This window comes from Photinus pyralis, unplaced genomic scaffold (genome assembly GCF_008802855.1).
Source record: "Photinus pyralis isolate 1611_PpyrPB1 unplaced genomic scaffold, Ppyr1.3 Ppyr1.4_LG2, whole genome shotgun sequence".
NCBI classification, from domain to species: Eukaryota; Metazoa; Arthropoda; class Insecta; order Coleoptera; family Lampyridae; genus Photinus; species Photinus pyralis.
The window spans coordinates 22,095,368-22,109,701 of record NW_022170403.1 but is presented as its reverse complement, the minus strand read 5'-3'; the positions used below and the strand labels follow the sequence as shown (position 1 = coordinate 22,109,701).

Genomic DNA, 14,334 nt, shown 5'->3' with positions numbered 1-14,334 from the left:
GTAACTCAAAGGCCAGATTGACGTTTTCGTTTCTCTCGCCTAAATCTGTTTGTTCAGCTCATAAAAAATGTTTGCTGTGCATAGGGTAAACCCGCCTAAGAGCGCGCACTGTCCAAGAGTACGAATTGCATTTAATAAAAACAGTTTAAATCATATTCATCCACGTCGTATTGCAAGTCGTGTATTGGCGCGTAAAGGTTGTTTGTGAAAAGTTTGGTTAAGTTCCCGTGACTAATAACGGTATTATAGGTAAGTTCAGTTTGGATTGATGTATGATGTAATTTTTAAGGTCCGTGACTTAACGTTTATTGTGTTTGCTAATAAAGTACAATCGTTTCCAATCAAATATGTACTATTTGTTATGTTTTTATCATGATATAGGCTGATACATTTTGGAGGGAAACGAAACGCTTAATTTTAAACGGTATTTTTATTTACTTGTGCGCCGTTGTCCAAGAGTGCGCACTTCGCGTCTGTCCAAAAGTGCGCAATGCGTACTCTTGGACAGTGAGGCCAGTAGCAATAATGTTTTTATTTTCAGATATGGGCCCGCGATATAAGCGGACTTCAAAACGTAAATTGATATTCACGGAGGCAGTTATGAATAATGTAAGGACAAGATTGAAAAATGGAGACGCAAAAAGAAGGATTGCTGTAGATTTAGGCATAAATGAAAGTACCTTAAGAAAAAGATTGAAAGCAGATTCAGTTCCAGTTTCTCTAGGTAGATTTCGTAGAGTGTTTTCTGATGAAATGGAAGTGAGCCTAAGAAACCATATTTTAAAATTGGACCAAGTTTTTTATGGAATCACAATGAAAGATTTGCAGTTTTTAGCTTTTGAGTTTGCAGAAGCTAACCACATACAACACCCTTTTAATAAGGAAAAAAAACAAGCAGGGGACGATTGGTGTAAAGGATATAGAGATAGACACAACCTGTCTATAAGGCAACCCGAAAAAACAAGCATCGCTATAGGACCACGGGTTTTAACAAGGTACAGGTCTCTAGATTTTATGAAAATTTAAAAGCTGCTTATTTAAAATACCAGTTTTCCGCAAGAAGAATCTATAACATGGATGAGACTTCGATCATGACTGTGCCCAACAAGGTTCCAAAAGTTATAAGTAAGAAAGGTAAGAAGACGGTAGGGAAGATTGTTTCATCCGAACGTGGTCAACTGACTACGGCTGTATGTTGTGTTTCTGCAGTGGGACACTATGTACCCCCTACTCTAATTTTTTCCCGAAAAAGGAAAAAAGATGAATTATTAAATGGTACACCTACAGGAACCAAGGTATTAGTATCCGATTCGGGCTTCATAAATACAGATTTGTTCTTTGAATGGATTCAACATTTTCAAGAATACGTGAAAAGCACCGCAGTGGACCCTGTTTTGTTGCTAATGGACAATCATAGTTCTCATATATCTTTGCAGTGCATCAGTTATTGTCGAGAACATAGTATTGTTTTGCTGAGCATCCCTCCACATTGTAGCCACAGACTCCAGCCATTGGATGTAGGGTTTTATGGCCCATTGAAAACAGCATACAGCCAAGAGACGGATAAGTGGATGGTCACTAATGCTGGACGTTGCATAACGCAATTTAAAGTTGGAGAACTTTTTGGCGCCGCCTACAAAAGAGTAGCCTCACTCGAAAAGGCAGAAAGTGCATTTAAAGCAACTGGTATTTGGCCACTGAATCCAGATGTATTTATGGATGAAGATTTTATGCCGGCAAGTGTCACAGATAATACCGTTGAGATTAACACCAGCAACACACTTCCTAACACGGAATTCAGTAACGAAAATATTGTACGTGATGTGCAAATTGATGTCTCTCCAGAAGCTCTCGAGCTTTTAAATGAGAGAAATGTTAACCCGGGATCTATAACAGTGTGAGCAGTGGTTCATCCTGTACCTACGTCACCAAACGCACGTGAAAAGGATCGGAGTAGTCAAATAGTAGAAGTAAATTCGCCTCATACACCAGACCATCATACCATACATGCATCTGCGCAACACACACCTGAAGATGAAATTGTAAATATAACTGAAAATGAAGAATTTCGCCAGCAAACTCCACATAGTATTCTGGAAACCGCTGAGCCAACCACGATCGATAACCAAGTTGAAGATAATGATCACCAGGGACAGAATAATCTTATCTCTCCTGAGCATGAAATACAGTCATAAGGATTGGATAAGCAAAGATCATTTCTCACTGGCAGTCGCCAATTGTCACCAATAACTGGCAACCGTCACTACTGGCAATTGCTAATTGTAACATGTGACACTGTTACCGTGACTCATCCATAGTCATTTATATCGTAAGCAATACATTTTGTAGCTGTACCCTAAAACGCAACTTAACGCCACAACCCACAATAACAATACCAATTTCTTACTAATTTGCAGTGTAAAAAGTATTGGGGTTTCATCTGAATGCTGCAATTCTATAGGTACATACCTACTTTTGTTCTAATTTATATTGTTTGAAATAGGTTTTGTACCATCATGATTTTGACACTTTGCACAATTTCAATACATAATATAACCAGAGTCTACAATTTCATTAAAACATTAATAGGTAAATTTTTCTTATTCATTTCGCACCAATTTGTACAGTCATTGACTTATTTAATGACCCTTTACATATCACATAGGCAACTAACATACCATTTAGGTACTTAATTCAATCGTTTTACTTCGGTTTTTAAGAGGAAGGGATGCCATTAGTTTGTCATTTAACTGCACACCATTTTGCGAACACGGGCGGCAAAATCTTCGATTAATTCGCAAGTCTGTAACCTGTTATTAAAATTGACACGTGTAAAATTGGGAAGGGTAATTTACTTGACAAATATAATCACTTCTTGTATCGTTTCGGATAGCAGAAATAAATTACCCTGTCATACACATATTAGAGACGGAAATTTCGCCGCGATCACTAAATGTCATGTCGTGGGCCATGAAAATCTAAACAATATTTTGCTCTGTATTTGTTGCGCGACAAAAATACCTTTCCCACACCAAAAAATTTCCTACAAACCTACTCCCGTCAAATATTATACAATAAAATTCGCTTATTAATTTTGCCATTCAATCGCAATCGGTACGCCATCAGTCGACCGTATGTATGCAGTATCTACATAATCCTCAGTGCAGTTTTTGCTATCACCTTTGTATTACGAGGTCGAGGATTTTATCGTATAATCATCGTTAGTGAAAAGGTAAGTAGAATCAGCACCGGCGTACGCAAAGAGGGGGCTGAAGGGGCTACAGCCCCCCCCCCCCCGAAATAATCGATTTAACTACTCAGCGGCACATCCCGTAAGTCGTTAGTCATGGTATAATTATTTAAATGCCAAGCGACAATAAAAATGTTGCAGTTGCTGAAAAAACTACCTTACTTTTTCCTTCGCTTACTTGATCTTGCGAATGTGTACGACATACTTGACAATTTACATACTTTGGTCTTAATTCTCGAGATTCAGCCCCTCCCGAAAAAAAATCCTGCGTACGCTACTGACAGTATACTGGTACATTTTGTTACAGGTCCATTTTTAGTTTAGTTTTGCTTTAGTTATTTTGATTTTTAGGTTAGGAATTTGTTTATTTTGTTTTGATTTTCATCACATAGGCGTGCCTATTTGCTTAAATTTCTTCTTTCGATTTCTTCGCTTCTTTGGATTCTTGCTCTCTTCTTACAATTGTATTTACCTTTTCACGCTTTTTCGTTCCTTACTGTTTTCACTATTCTAATTTTCGAAGCTTATGTGTAGTATTTTATTCCATGTTACGCCTCTGGTCCGCTTCAGTGTCATCTATTGTCAGTTCTTGTAAACTGCGCTATTCTTTCCCGCTCTTTTCAAAAATCTATTCTTCTTTTCCCGCTAACTTTTTATGTTCCTTGATTATTGGTATTACTGTTCGTTTTTTTTCAAAATCTTCTACGTTTCGTTTTCTGTTTTCGATAATTGTCATTTTTCTGTAGTGTGCTTGTGAGGTGCGAAATTTTTATAGCCGCATTTATCCAACAATTTTTGGGATATTACCCTCTTAAAAGTCACCCTACTCAACAAAAGGATTTAGTATCCGTCCTTTTAAACCCTATTTTGGGGATCAAGAGTAGTGGAGAGGCGCACTTGTGTTTCCGAGTACAATCAATATAAATATTTTAACTCTTGCTCGCCGAGTTTCAACCCCTTTTGTAAGTATTCGTGTTGTTCAGTGTCGTTTCTATTTTTTCGTTGCCTTTTTAGGATCCGAGCGTTAATTTACTACCACCAATTATAGCACCTAAAATATTATATTGTTTCTACATTTAAGGCCCACACCATCTAGTAAGTAGCCTTTTTGTGATAGTTTTGCTTTGTAATTTTTGGTCTTGTTTTAGGGCCTTGTATTTTTTCCCCTTCTTATTTATTATACCTGTACCGTACTGATTCAAACTCTTCGTCTCTCGTCGTTCGTCGTCCGTCTTCAGTCTTCGTCGTCCGCCTTCAGTCTTCGTCGTCCGTCTTCAGTCTTCTATCGGTACCCTCAAATTTCTTTCCATTTGATCCCTCCTACCCTCTTCCCTATCCTTATTTTCCCCACACTTAGCCACTGGTCTATTCACCGAGTCTGCCGAACAACCGCTGGACAACTTCAGGAGCCAGGAAAACAGCTAAGCACCTTCCAATTCACCGTTATTCACTTATGATTGCCCGTTAAGTTTATTTTAAAAAAAACCATTAATTCATTAATTCAGTCATCTTACCATCCGTTTAATTAAGTATTTTAGTCACTTTTGTGTCTTAGTGTGAGACGAGATCTCGTTCCGTGATTTTTTTGCTTTAATTCCCTGTTATCGTTCCACTGCCATTTCTCATTCACCATCATTCGCCCTACAATAAAAATATTCCTATTTCACTACTTTTCTCTATTTTCTCCTCCTTATTTGTCTTGCATTTCCAGATCACCAGGAGCAGGGTTCTAGTTTTTCCTGTACGCCCAAATTTAACAAAAATTAGTGGTGCCTACATTCTCCGAGCAGTTTTTTCCAGTTTCGTCGAACCACCCCATACCACCGAGAGCAGCTGGAGCCGTAATGCTACATTCTTTCCTTCCTTCAAAATTTTCTTCGTCACAGTTTAATAGTATTTAGACTTTGGCTAATTCTCACTTTTGCCTTGCAAATTTTCTACTCAGCGTAGGGTACCTCTACCGCACCGCAGAAGGGAGCCCAACCCTATTTTTGGCTCAGGTGAGCGTTTTCACCTCATCTCCCCGTATTGAATTGAGTAAATCGTTCAGTTCATTGCAGGGTTCATTGCTTTTCCATAATGGAGGACAATTTCAATAAAATATTTAAAAATAATAACTAAGTAACACTAGCGCCAGTTATAGGCGAGGTAGCGGATACAGTCTTTGGGATAAAAAAAGCCATACCAAATTAAGGTCAAAGCAATCTCCACCCTCGTGCGACGCACAGTGCGAGCATGTAGTCAAATTACGAAGGACAGCGTTAAGATTATACAAAGAAGGCAAAACTTTCGAAAATTTCATTCATTTCCAAGAAACTGTGGCCTATACAAAAATGTGTCTCAAGCACAAAAAACGCTCGTTTCATTTCAGTTTGCAACTCATTAAATAGGCCGCCACAAAAATATGGCCAACTATTTGGAAATTTTACGGTGGTGTCATCTACCCAAACTGGTATGACACGAGCTGGATAACGGATTTTCTGGGAAACCATACGCCAGATTATGTCCAAAGCCAACCCTAACCGTGTATATAGTCTCTTCCTGAAAGAGCTCTTTACCCTCTTAGAGGTGGGGAGGGTTTTAATAAAGCAGGAAATTAATATCATTCAATATGCAGATGACTTTGCTATATACGAGTATTATTCTAATCACATGATGACTAAAAATGTTGTAGAAACCCTAAATAAGGCATTGGTAGAACTATTTTTCAACGACATACTCGTACTAGAAATTTCTGCGGCTAAATCAAAAGTGACTTGGTGGAGTGCATACGTGTGTTGCACTGAGAATGTATCGCAGTTATACGAGAGCACTACTTGATTCCTCAAATCAATATCAATTACAACGCCTAGATCAGATTCACAATAAAGGATTACGACGTTCCATTCGAACTATGAATTATACTCCAAAATTAATGCACTCCTGGTAGAAGCGCAGGAACCGGATCTTTTCATACGCCACCGGTATATGCAGCAAATTATATTCTGAATATAGAAGGGCTTAACCCTTTTTCAACCAATAAAACCTCGATCCGACGCACAAAAATTTGCCAGCTGGCAATAATGAAATGGCTAAATGGTAGAATCAGATGCTGAGAAGGCAGACCAACAGGTAAAGGGACTAAATAATAACAAATCATACACCTCGATCAATTGTCGTTAGGTAAATTAGCGAAATGTGAAGTTGGCAAGCAGGAATTAATGAAAGCTCAGCTTTGTCGAGCAACCCTTACCTCGAAATGGTCCCGACTCATTAAATGGCGGCGGAAACCCAAAATCACAAACCACGTAGTTGTGAAGGGATTCTGTCACAAAGATCTTCGGAGTCTTACGATTATATAACGTTAATCCTTAGTTATTATTATTATTATTATTAATACAACATAATGACATGTTTTTGCTTTTGGCATTTTAATCTGTCAAGAAAAATTTTCGTTGAAACTACTACTGGTGGCATATTCTCTAAAATAATAAGTTAATTGGATCTTAACTAAAAAAATAGCATTTTTATTGGACAAGAATAAGTCAGTGGAATTCTCAAGTTAACGTAGAATAAGGAACTTGGCATGAAACACCCTGTACCCGTAATTGCGGGATGATTATCCTATCAATTTATTCCCTTCGATTAACCTATTGAGATTGTACAATTACATTGAACTTTATCAGCAGTGTCTCAATCATAAAGGAAAGCCACTATTGCTTCTGGCATAAATGGATCTAGCAATTAACGTTTAAACCTTTTGTGCGTTATCGATTTAGAGCAAAGTGGGTACATAATTGCTAATAGTTCCTGAAATGCAATTGATTGACTAATGCATTATACATTGTGCTAAATGGAGATGATATTTACCTACTTACTTTTTAGTTAAAATATGTTCTGTTGTATAGGAGCACACTAATAAACTACAGATACAGATTAAAGAACTTAGGAGCTTTTCAAAATGGACTAATTATAGAACCTGCAGAACTCTGTAAATGCCAATAAATGTATTTTTAATTTACCAATCTATTTACCAAAGTACTCGTACAGAGTACGTAATTACAACTTATTGAACTTAATTATCTAAGTATTATTGTCTTCCATCAACTGTTAATTGCATTTCCAAGTCCGAGATAACTGCTTGCAACCTCACTTGCGACCACATTCGATCGCAGCAGAGAAGCAGACTGGGGAAACCTTCGAATAGTGGACGTAGGGACCTATTTGAGTCGTCGGCAACAAATCTCGAGGTATTTATTATTTATGTTAGTTTATACGTATATTTCCTGACTTTTTTCATCTGGAGTGAAATCCTTCGAGAAACCCAGAATCTAAGTATGCTTCGTATAGATGTGTAGTATATTGTTTCTAGTTTTCACCACAATCCTTACCACCTCTTTTAGTGTGCAACTGAAAGCATTTTATTTGGTATAGATTTTATCAGGTGTCTGTCTCGCAAGTGACAACACTGTATTTTGACAGAGTGCAGCAAGTTCCGCATTCGTGTTGTGAATGCAGTGACCCTATCAACACAGTGCCGTCATAATGCAGTGGTCTTAAAGGAATGCTGCTAGGCAAATTGGTTTTATCATGTTTTTCCTGAATACTTAAAATCATTTTTAGATGTCCTATAAATGTATACCATAACATAACTTTTACTAGTAATCCTTAAGGATCTTCTTAGAAACATTTATCAAAAATTTTCTAAAAATCTTTCTCACAGAAATATATAATCTTTTTGAAAATAGGATAATTTATAATAATCTATTTTGAAGCATAACATACTTTATTACAAACTTATTCTGCCACCTCTTTACAAAATCGTCTTCGAAAACCTTCATTGGAAATTTCTCAGAACTATTGAATATTAAAAATTTTTTAGAAACCTTCTTCAAAACTGACTTCAAGATTTTCTGAAAGAGTCATTGAAAATATTTTTAGGATTTTCATAGGGTCATTTTAGAAGAAAGTTTTTCTTTGAAACCTTCCAAGAGGCTTTGTTTGAAATCTTCTTCGATGTCCTCCTGATAATTCTGTTGTCTGATTTTAGGTTCGTTTCGGTCTAAGAAGGTTCTTTTAAAAACTTCCTTAGAAAGTGTCCCGAATTTTGGAATATTGTAAATTTGTCATTAACAAAACTAGAGCATATGAGATCTATCAACTGCTTCTTGTGTTCTGTTGCACCCATCACAATTTTGCGAGAAGGTAGAGATGCTGAAGGTGGAAGTTTATAAACTCTGCTCTTCCTGTTCTAGGCAACCTTTGGTGCTATATTGGCTGTAACGATCAAAGACTAGGTGCACATTTTCAACTTGTTTCCTGACTGTTTTTATAAAATTTTTATAAAATCTGGATGAAGAAGTAAGTAGTTTCTTCAGGTTAGATTTTGATTCACATATTCTCATGAGACCTGAATCTGCAAACGTTGGTATAGGTGAAAGTTCATGAGAAAGAAGACCTTTGTGTCCACTTTTCGCGAACTAGCCTGCAGTCCTATGACTCGAAAGTATAATATCTTATCGCTACTCACATTTACGTGCTTCTTCATTGTGGACATACTTACGATTGATTTTGGTAATGTAGCATAAAAGTTTGAGGAAGCAACTCGGAACTCCCATCACGTGCCAACGGTTTCACGGTGGAAGAGCAGTTGGGAGGACACCCTCTTATCCTTTTAGAGATAAATCTCTCTAAAAGGCGGTTGAACAACTAAAATCAACGACTTAGGATACAGAAGGCAACGGAAAACCACTGCATTAAAGATTTGTTGATATTCCAAGTTGGACGGTGGCAGAAATGAGAAAACAAGCAAAAAATGGATACTTCGCATATTAAATTTAATACCGGAAGTAAAACATCTCATCAATCGCGAATTTCCGGCAGGAGAAATATACCAACTGTGCTACCAAAAAGAAAGAGAGGAATAGTTTAGTCGGGACGTGGAATATTAGAACCTTTCTTCAAGGCGAAAAACTAGAAAACCTAAAAAGAGAAATAAGAACTGATTTGGACCTTATTAGTGTAAGTGAAGTGAGATGGGGTGGATGTGGAGTAGAAAAAGGAGAAAATTTCACCTTATATTATAGTGGAGGTAAAAAAGGAAAGATGTAGTGGGATTTAGGTTAATAAGAAGATATAGTCAAGCGTTACCAAAGTAATAAACGGCTCTGATAGAATCATAGTAATGAAGGTACATGCTATACCAAAAACAATACTAGTCATACAGGTATAAAACGGTACGAAAGAATTAGAGGGACAATCAGTAAGGAAGGACCGAGGGAAGGACGGAGATGCTGTAAGATTGTGATGGGAAATTGGAATGCCGGTGTGGTGTGGGAAAGGAAGAGGTTACGGGAGTGGTTGGAAAATAGCGACTTGCAGAAAGGAATGAAAGAGAAGAGCTGATTAAATTTTGCAAAGAAAATAATTTGATTGTTACGTGTTCGTTTGAGAACCATAAAAGAAGGCGCTACACCTGGAAAGCACTATCTAGGTTCTATCTAGGAAAAAGATAGATTTTAGATTGGTAGAAAGTAGATATAAGAATGAAGTAAACAAAATTTGTGGGCTATAAATAGGAGTTGATATATTCAGCGACCAGCGCATTCTCTTTGTTGCAGATTTAGAGATGAAGACTGAAAAGAGTGAGGGGTGCTGATAGTAGAAAATGGAATTTGGGAAAAAAATGAGTTTTACAAGTTAGTTAGTTGGTTGGTTAGTTAGTAGTAAGACGATGGATTTGCAGTTTACATGAACCTCTTGATTTAACTCCCTGGTTTAGTAACTGATTAAAATGTTCTCAACCCTCCTTATTTTATTGTGTTTTTCCACATTCGAAACAAATAGGCCAAAAACGTAAACATCTAAGGCGCTGATCTATACAAAAAGTTGTCTACACAATCTCAGTTTCTCTAAAACGTCATTAGCTGAAAAAAAATTCCTTAAATTTATCGTACAAAATATACGTTTTTACTAGCATTTCATTTCTCATTTTTGTAAGTGTTCAAATCGTTTCTAACCGTTTCCTTTCAACCAGTTGCTTTATAATTTTTCCTTTACTGTTCCGTTTAGTATCCTCTGGGTTCTATTGATACCCTTTACCCTTCGCAGGTATTTGATCTCTGCTGTGATTCACAGTACCCACTTTTCTTTTCTCTATGGACTTAAAAATTGTGTTATCTTTTGAATTTTGGTTATATACCTAATTGCTTATGGCGTGGGACAATTTAGGACCTAGCATTTTTTAATACTTGGTTCCCATTCCTAGTTTACATTCGCTCTGCGCATTCTTTGTTGCGTTTTTGTGTTTGCCATCTTCGATACTGGATTTAATCTACGGATGTACGAAGCTTCCGAAGGGACACTATTGACCGGATGACAATAATATATACTCGTACTTATTGGTAATTTACCAGCCAAACTTACCTTTAGAACTATACCGATTTCATCACTGTGACAATCCTTGACTATCAAAGATTAAATTAATTGAATTAAAGAACGTTGTTCTAATGATAGTAATAAGAAAATTAGTTAGCGACAGCTGCGTATCCATTAATTTCAACGTAACTAATAGATGGGATGTCAGACATATTTCAATCACTCCGTTAATTCCATTTAATCGTACCAAATTTGAATACTGAAGAGAATTTTTCCGAAAAGTATAAAAAAACTACTACGACGGATATTGGAAACATTTCCGAATAACCGCAAAAGTTTTGCAAGTGCCAAAAATCAATAGGGTTAATTAAGTTTTTATCTTAGAGGGAAAATTTAACCATTACACAGGAATTCCAAAGAGGTTGTGGAAAGGGATAATGTGAGGAATGGCATTTAATAGGGATGGAATCCTGATAGGGATGAAATATACTTACAACGCTCCTAAACCTACACCCCTCTAGAAAGATGTTACGGAATACGACAGGACAGGAGTAAATAACACAGATTTGGATTTACTATGGATGAAATGCTAGTTTGTTGCTTATAAATCGTATTATAAACGACAACGCGGAAGTAAAACTTGGATTGCGGTAGGTCAAACGAGGTTGGTATTTTAGCCGTAGCACAAGAAATTACTGGCAATTATAGATCTAAAATCTCGCATTATAATCTATCTATGATAGGACAGCATGATATTCTTTTCCCATGTGTTTTAAATTAGGCACTTAAAATGAAATGAATTAAAATGAACATTGGTACGAATCCCGACGGTAACATTAACTTCAAGCTGGGTTGTGTATCGCAAAAAGGGGTTTTATTCCGAGCAAAAAAATCTTAGCTTACTAATTGATTCATTACTATATAGTATTAGTGCGTGTTTATACGCAAGCTGCATCTTTTAACAGGAGATTATGACTATTACTACGTCAAGCTAAAGAAGCATTAATCTTGGTTAGTATGGTACTTACGTTATTGTAGTTTATACGAAAAATTAACATTCCAGTGCATTTTGTCTTTTATAATGGTAGGTATTTGTTCGGTTTTCACATGCATGATAAAATGAATGTTTTATTTCCCACAATTTTGTAATCTGTCAAGTCTGACCGAAAAAGTACGTTGTTTTGGATTCTTCGCACGAAAATTAATAACAAAAAGTGTTTTCCCGAGAAATTTTGGTGCAGACCTGCAGTCGATTTTTGGTAAAAAAGGAAATACACTGCCTTTTTTTGAGCCCCGAAAAAAACATTGTCTCAGATCGACCCGAAAAAAAATTTTCTTATAGAATGTGCCCTGTAGAATCCATAATTTCTAACAGTTCCACGATTGGGCTACTAGTTCAAAAGTTACAGCCCTTTGAATTTTCTCTCGAAATTGGTTTCTAGTCTATAACTTACTTTTGATTGAGAAGTCTGATCGAAAAAGTACGAATTGTTTTGGATTCTACTCACCAAAATTAATAAGAAAAAGTGTTTTCCCGAGAAATTTTGGTGCAGTCGATTTTTGGTAAAATAGGAAGATTTATACACTGCCTTTTTTTGAGCCCCGAAAAAAAATTGTCTCAGACCGACCCGGAAAAAAATTTTCTTATAGAATGTGGCCTGTAGAATCCATAATTTCAAACAGTTCCAAGATTGGGCTACTAGTTCAAAAGTTACAGCCCTTTGGATTTTCTTTCGAAATTGGTTTCTAGTCTATAACTTTTGATTGAGAAGTCAGGGTCGCGCAGATAACTGATCAATTGCATTTAGTTCGTCGTGCAAATAAGTTACCTCTAGCCTCCTTATTTTCCTTATTCCTTTTCCATATCCATCCCGTGGCGAACGAATTTCATAAAAAAAGGGTAAGTGCAAATTAAAAATTACAGTCCATTTAAGAATACAACAGTAGTAATACAATTCTCTTTTGATTATCATGCGGAGTAAATGTAAAAAAAATTGAGTTGTTAGTCAATCAATACATATATATAACAATTAGCCAGACCAATAAAATGAAACAGTTAATTTCCATTTCTGACGTGACTGATGAAATTTTTCAAAAAACAAATTATTGTTTGAATCCTGGAGACCATTTGTTTGGGCCACCCTTTGTTGAGGCTTTATTGACATGCAGGATATTGTCCTTGAATTAACCATTGAACAAGACATAACTAATTGCCAAAATGGTAGCTATGAATTAAGAATAACAAGACGATCTTCTTTTACCACAAATGTGTCATTTTCTTCATCCAGGTCGAATAGGCGTCATAACAATCAAATTGTAAAAAGTTAAACTTACAGAATACCTGTACTCGTAAAACTACATAACCCGAAGGTTAAAATGAAAACATTAGGACAAGAAAATTTTAAATTAAGAATATTAAAATAATCACATTAAAAGGTACACCTACCTCAAGCTTTTACTTTTTATTTATTTATTTATTTAGTAGGGGTCGCATTGCCATATTTCTCCAAAGAAGATCGTTTAAAAATTTCATGTAAAGAAAGAGAGGTTCGATTTTTTTTTTAATAATTTAACCCTTCGCTCCTTAATGGCCGAGAAAGGCTAGTTTTTATAATAGTTAGCAATAGATCCCTAGTGATACCACGCTTTCATATTTCCTAAATTATATCTCACTCAACGAAATATCTTAATTTGTTTAATTATGTACTTACACGAAGAAAATTATTTCTTTTAAATTCGTTAAAATTTTGTAACTCCCCTATTAAGGTTGAAAGTCATGTGCTTCAAGACCATAAAATGGTACTGCGCATACGCCTGATAGTAGGTAAATCTTGTTTTACGTAACCTGATGCAGAATTATAATTTTGCTGTTTCCAACCTCATCATGCTAATGCAATACATATGTCCTCATGTTCGTTTTTGATATTATGATTCAACCTTTGAAAACAACGCACACACAAAAGTTTTATAAAATTAACCACGTTTTTCAAATTAGCTCGAAAAGTGGTTACCTAAACTGGATGTTGTCACTTCTGATTTCACTCAACATAACCAAGTGTATTCTATCGGTCCCTATTGAAATACAAATACAAAAATAGAATTTACCTAATTTATACGACGTCCTAATCTACCCCTCAGTTCTTCGCTGTATTCAATACCAAAGCGATCCAAATTAATTTCCCCGATATCGGAAAAATATCGGATCGATGTCAAACTTCAAGTTTTTTTAAGCGCACTTTTTCGAAACTATTTTCAACGCCGTCTGACTGTTTTTACAGCTCATTAAAACGTCAGTCATTAATTAGGCCTCGATTCGGAACTCGTTATATTCTTGTTTAAAATCGGTCGTTAATTACCCAAGGAAGTGGAACCTCCACCACCCTCTTATTAACCTCAAAAACTGTCCTATTTAACATATGACTCCAAATTAACCAATGGAACTCTCTCAGCCAGCAATGAAATATACTAAATGCCATTAACTTTAACACACTAAAAGTCCATGTTCATACTGACCGTTACGATCCTACGGTGACTGAAACGAATTCTGAATTTTCAGTTTTTTAACTTACGATGATAAGCCGATCCTCATAATTAACATTGTAAGGCATTTTCTGTGAACTTGAGCTAATTTCGCGTCAAACTGGCGATTGATAATTTTATCACGCCATTATAAAACAAAAAAATAAATGAAGTGTTGCTGCATATAGGTAATATGCTTGAAACTAACC

At 36.1% G+C, this 14,334-nt stretch overlaps 1 protein-coding gene across 1 annotated transcript; it reads left to right on the top strand.

The window, feature by feature from the left end:
- Positions 1-1,073: 1,073 nt before the first annotated feature.
- On the top strand, positions 1,074-1,901 carry LOC116163888. Its single transcript, XM_031478019.1, has one exon. It carries the CDS (start codon positions 1,074-1,076, stop codon positions 1,899-1,901), a length of 828 nt encoding a protein of 275 aa, XP_031333879.1.
- Positions 1,902-14,334: the final 12,433 nt, after the last annotated feature.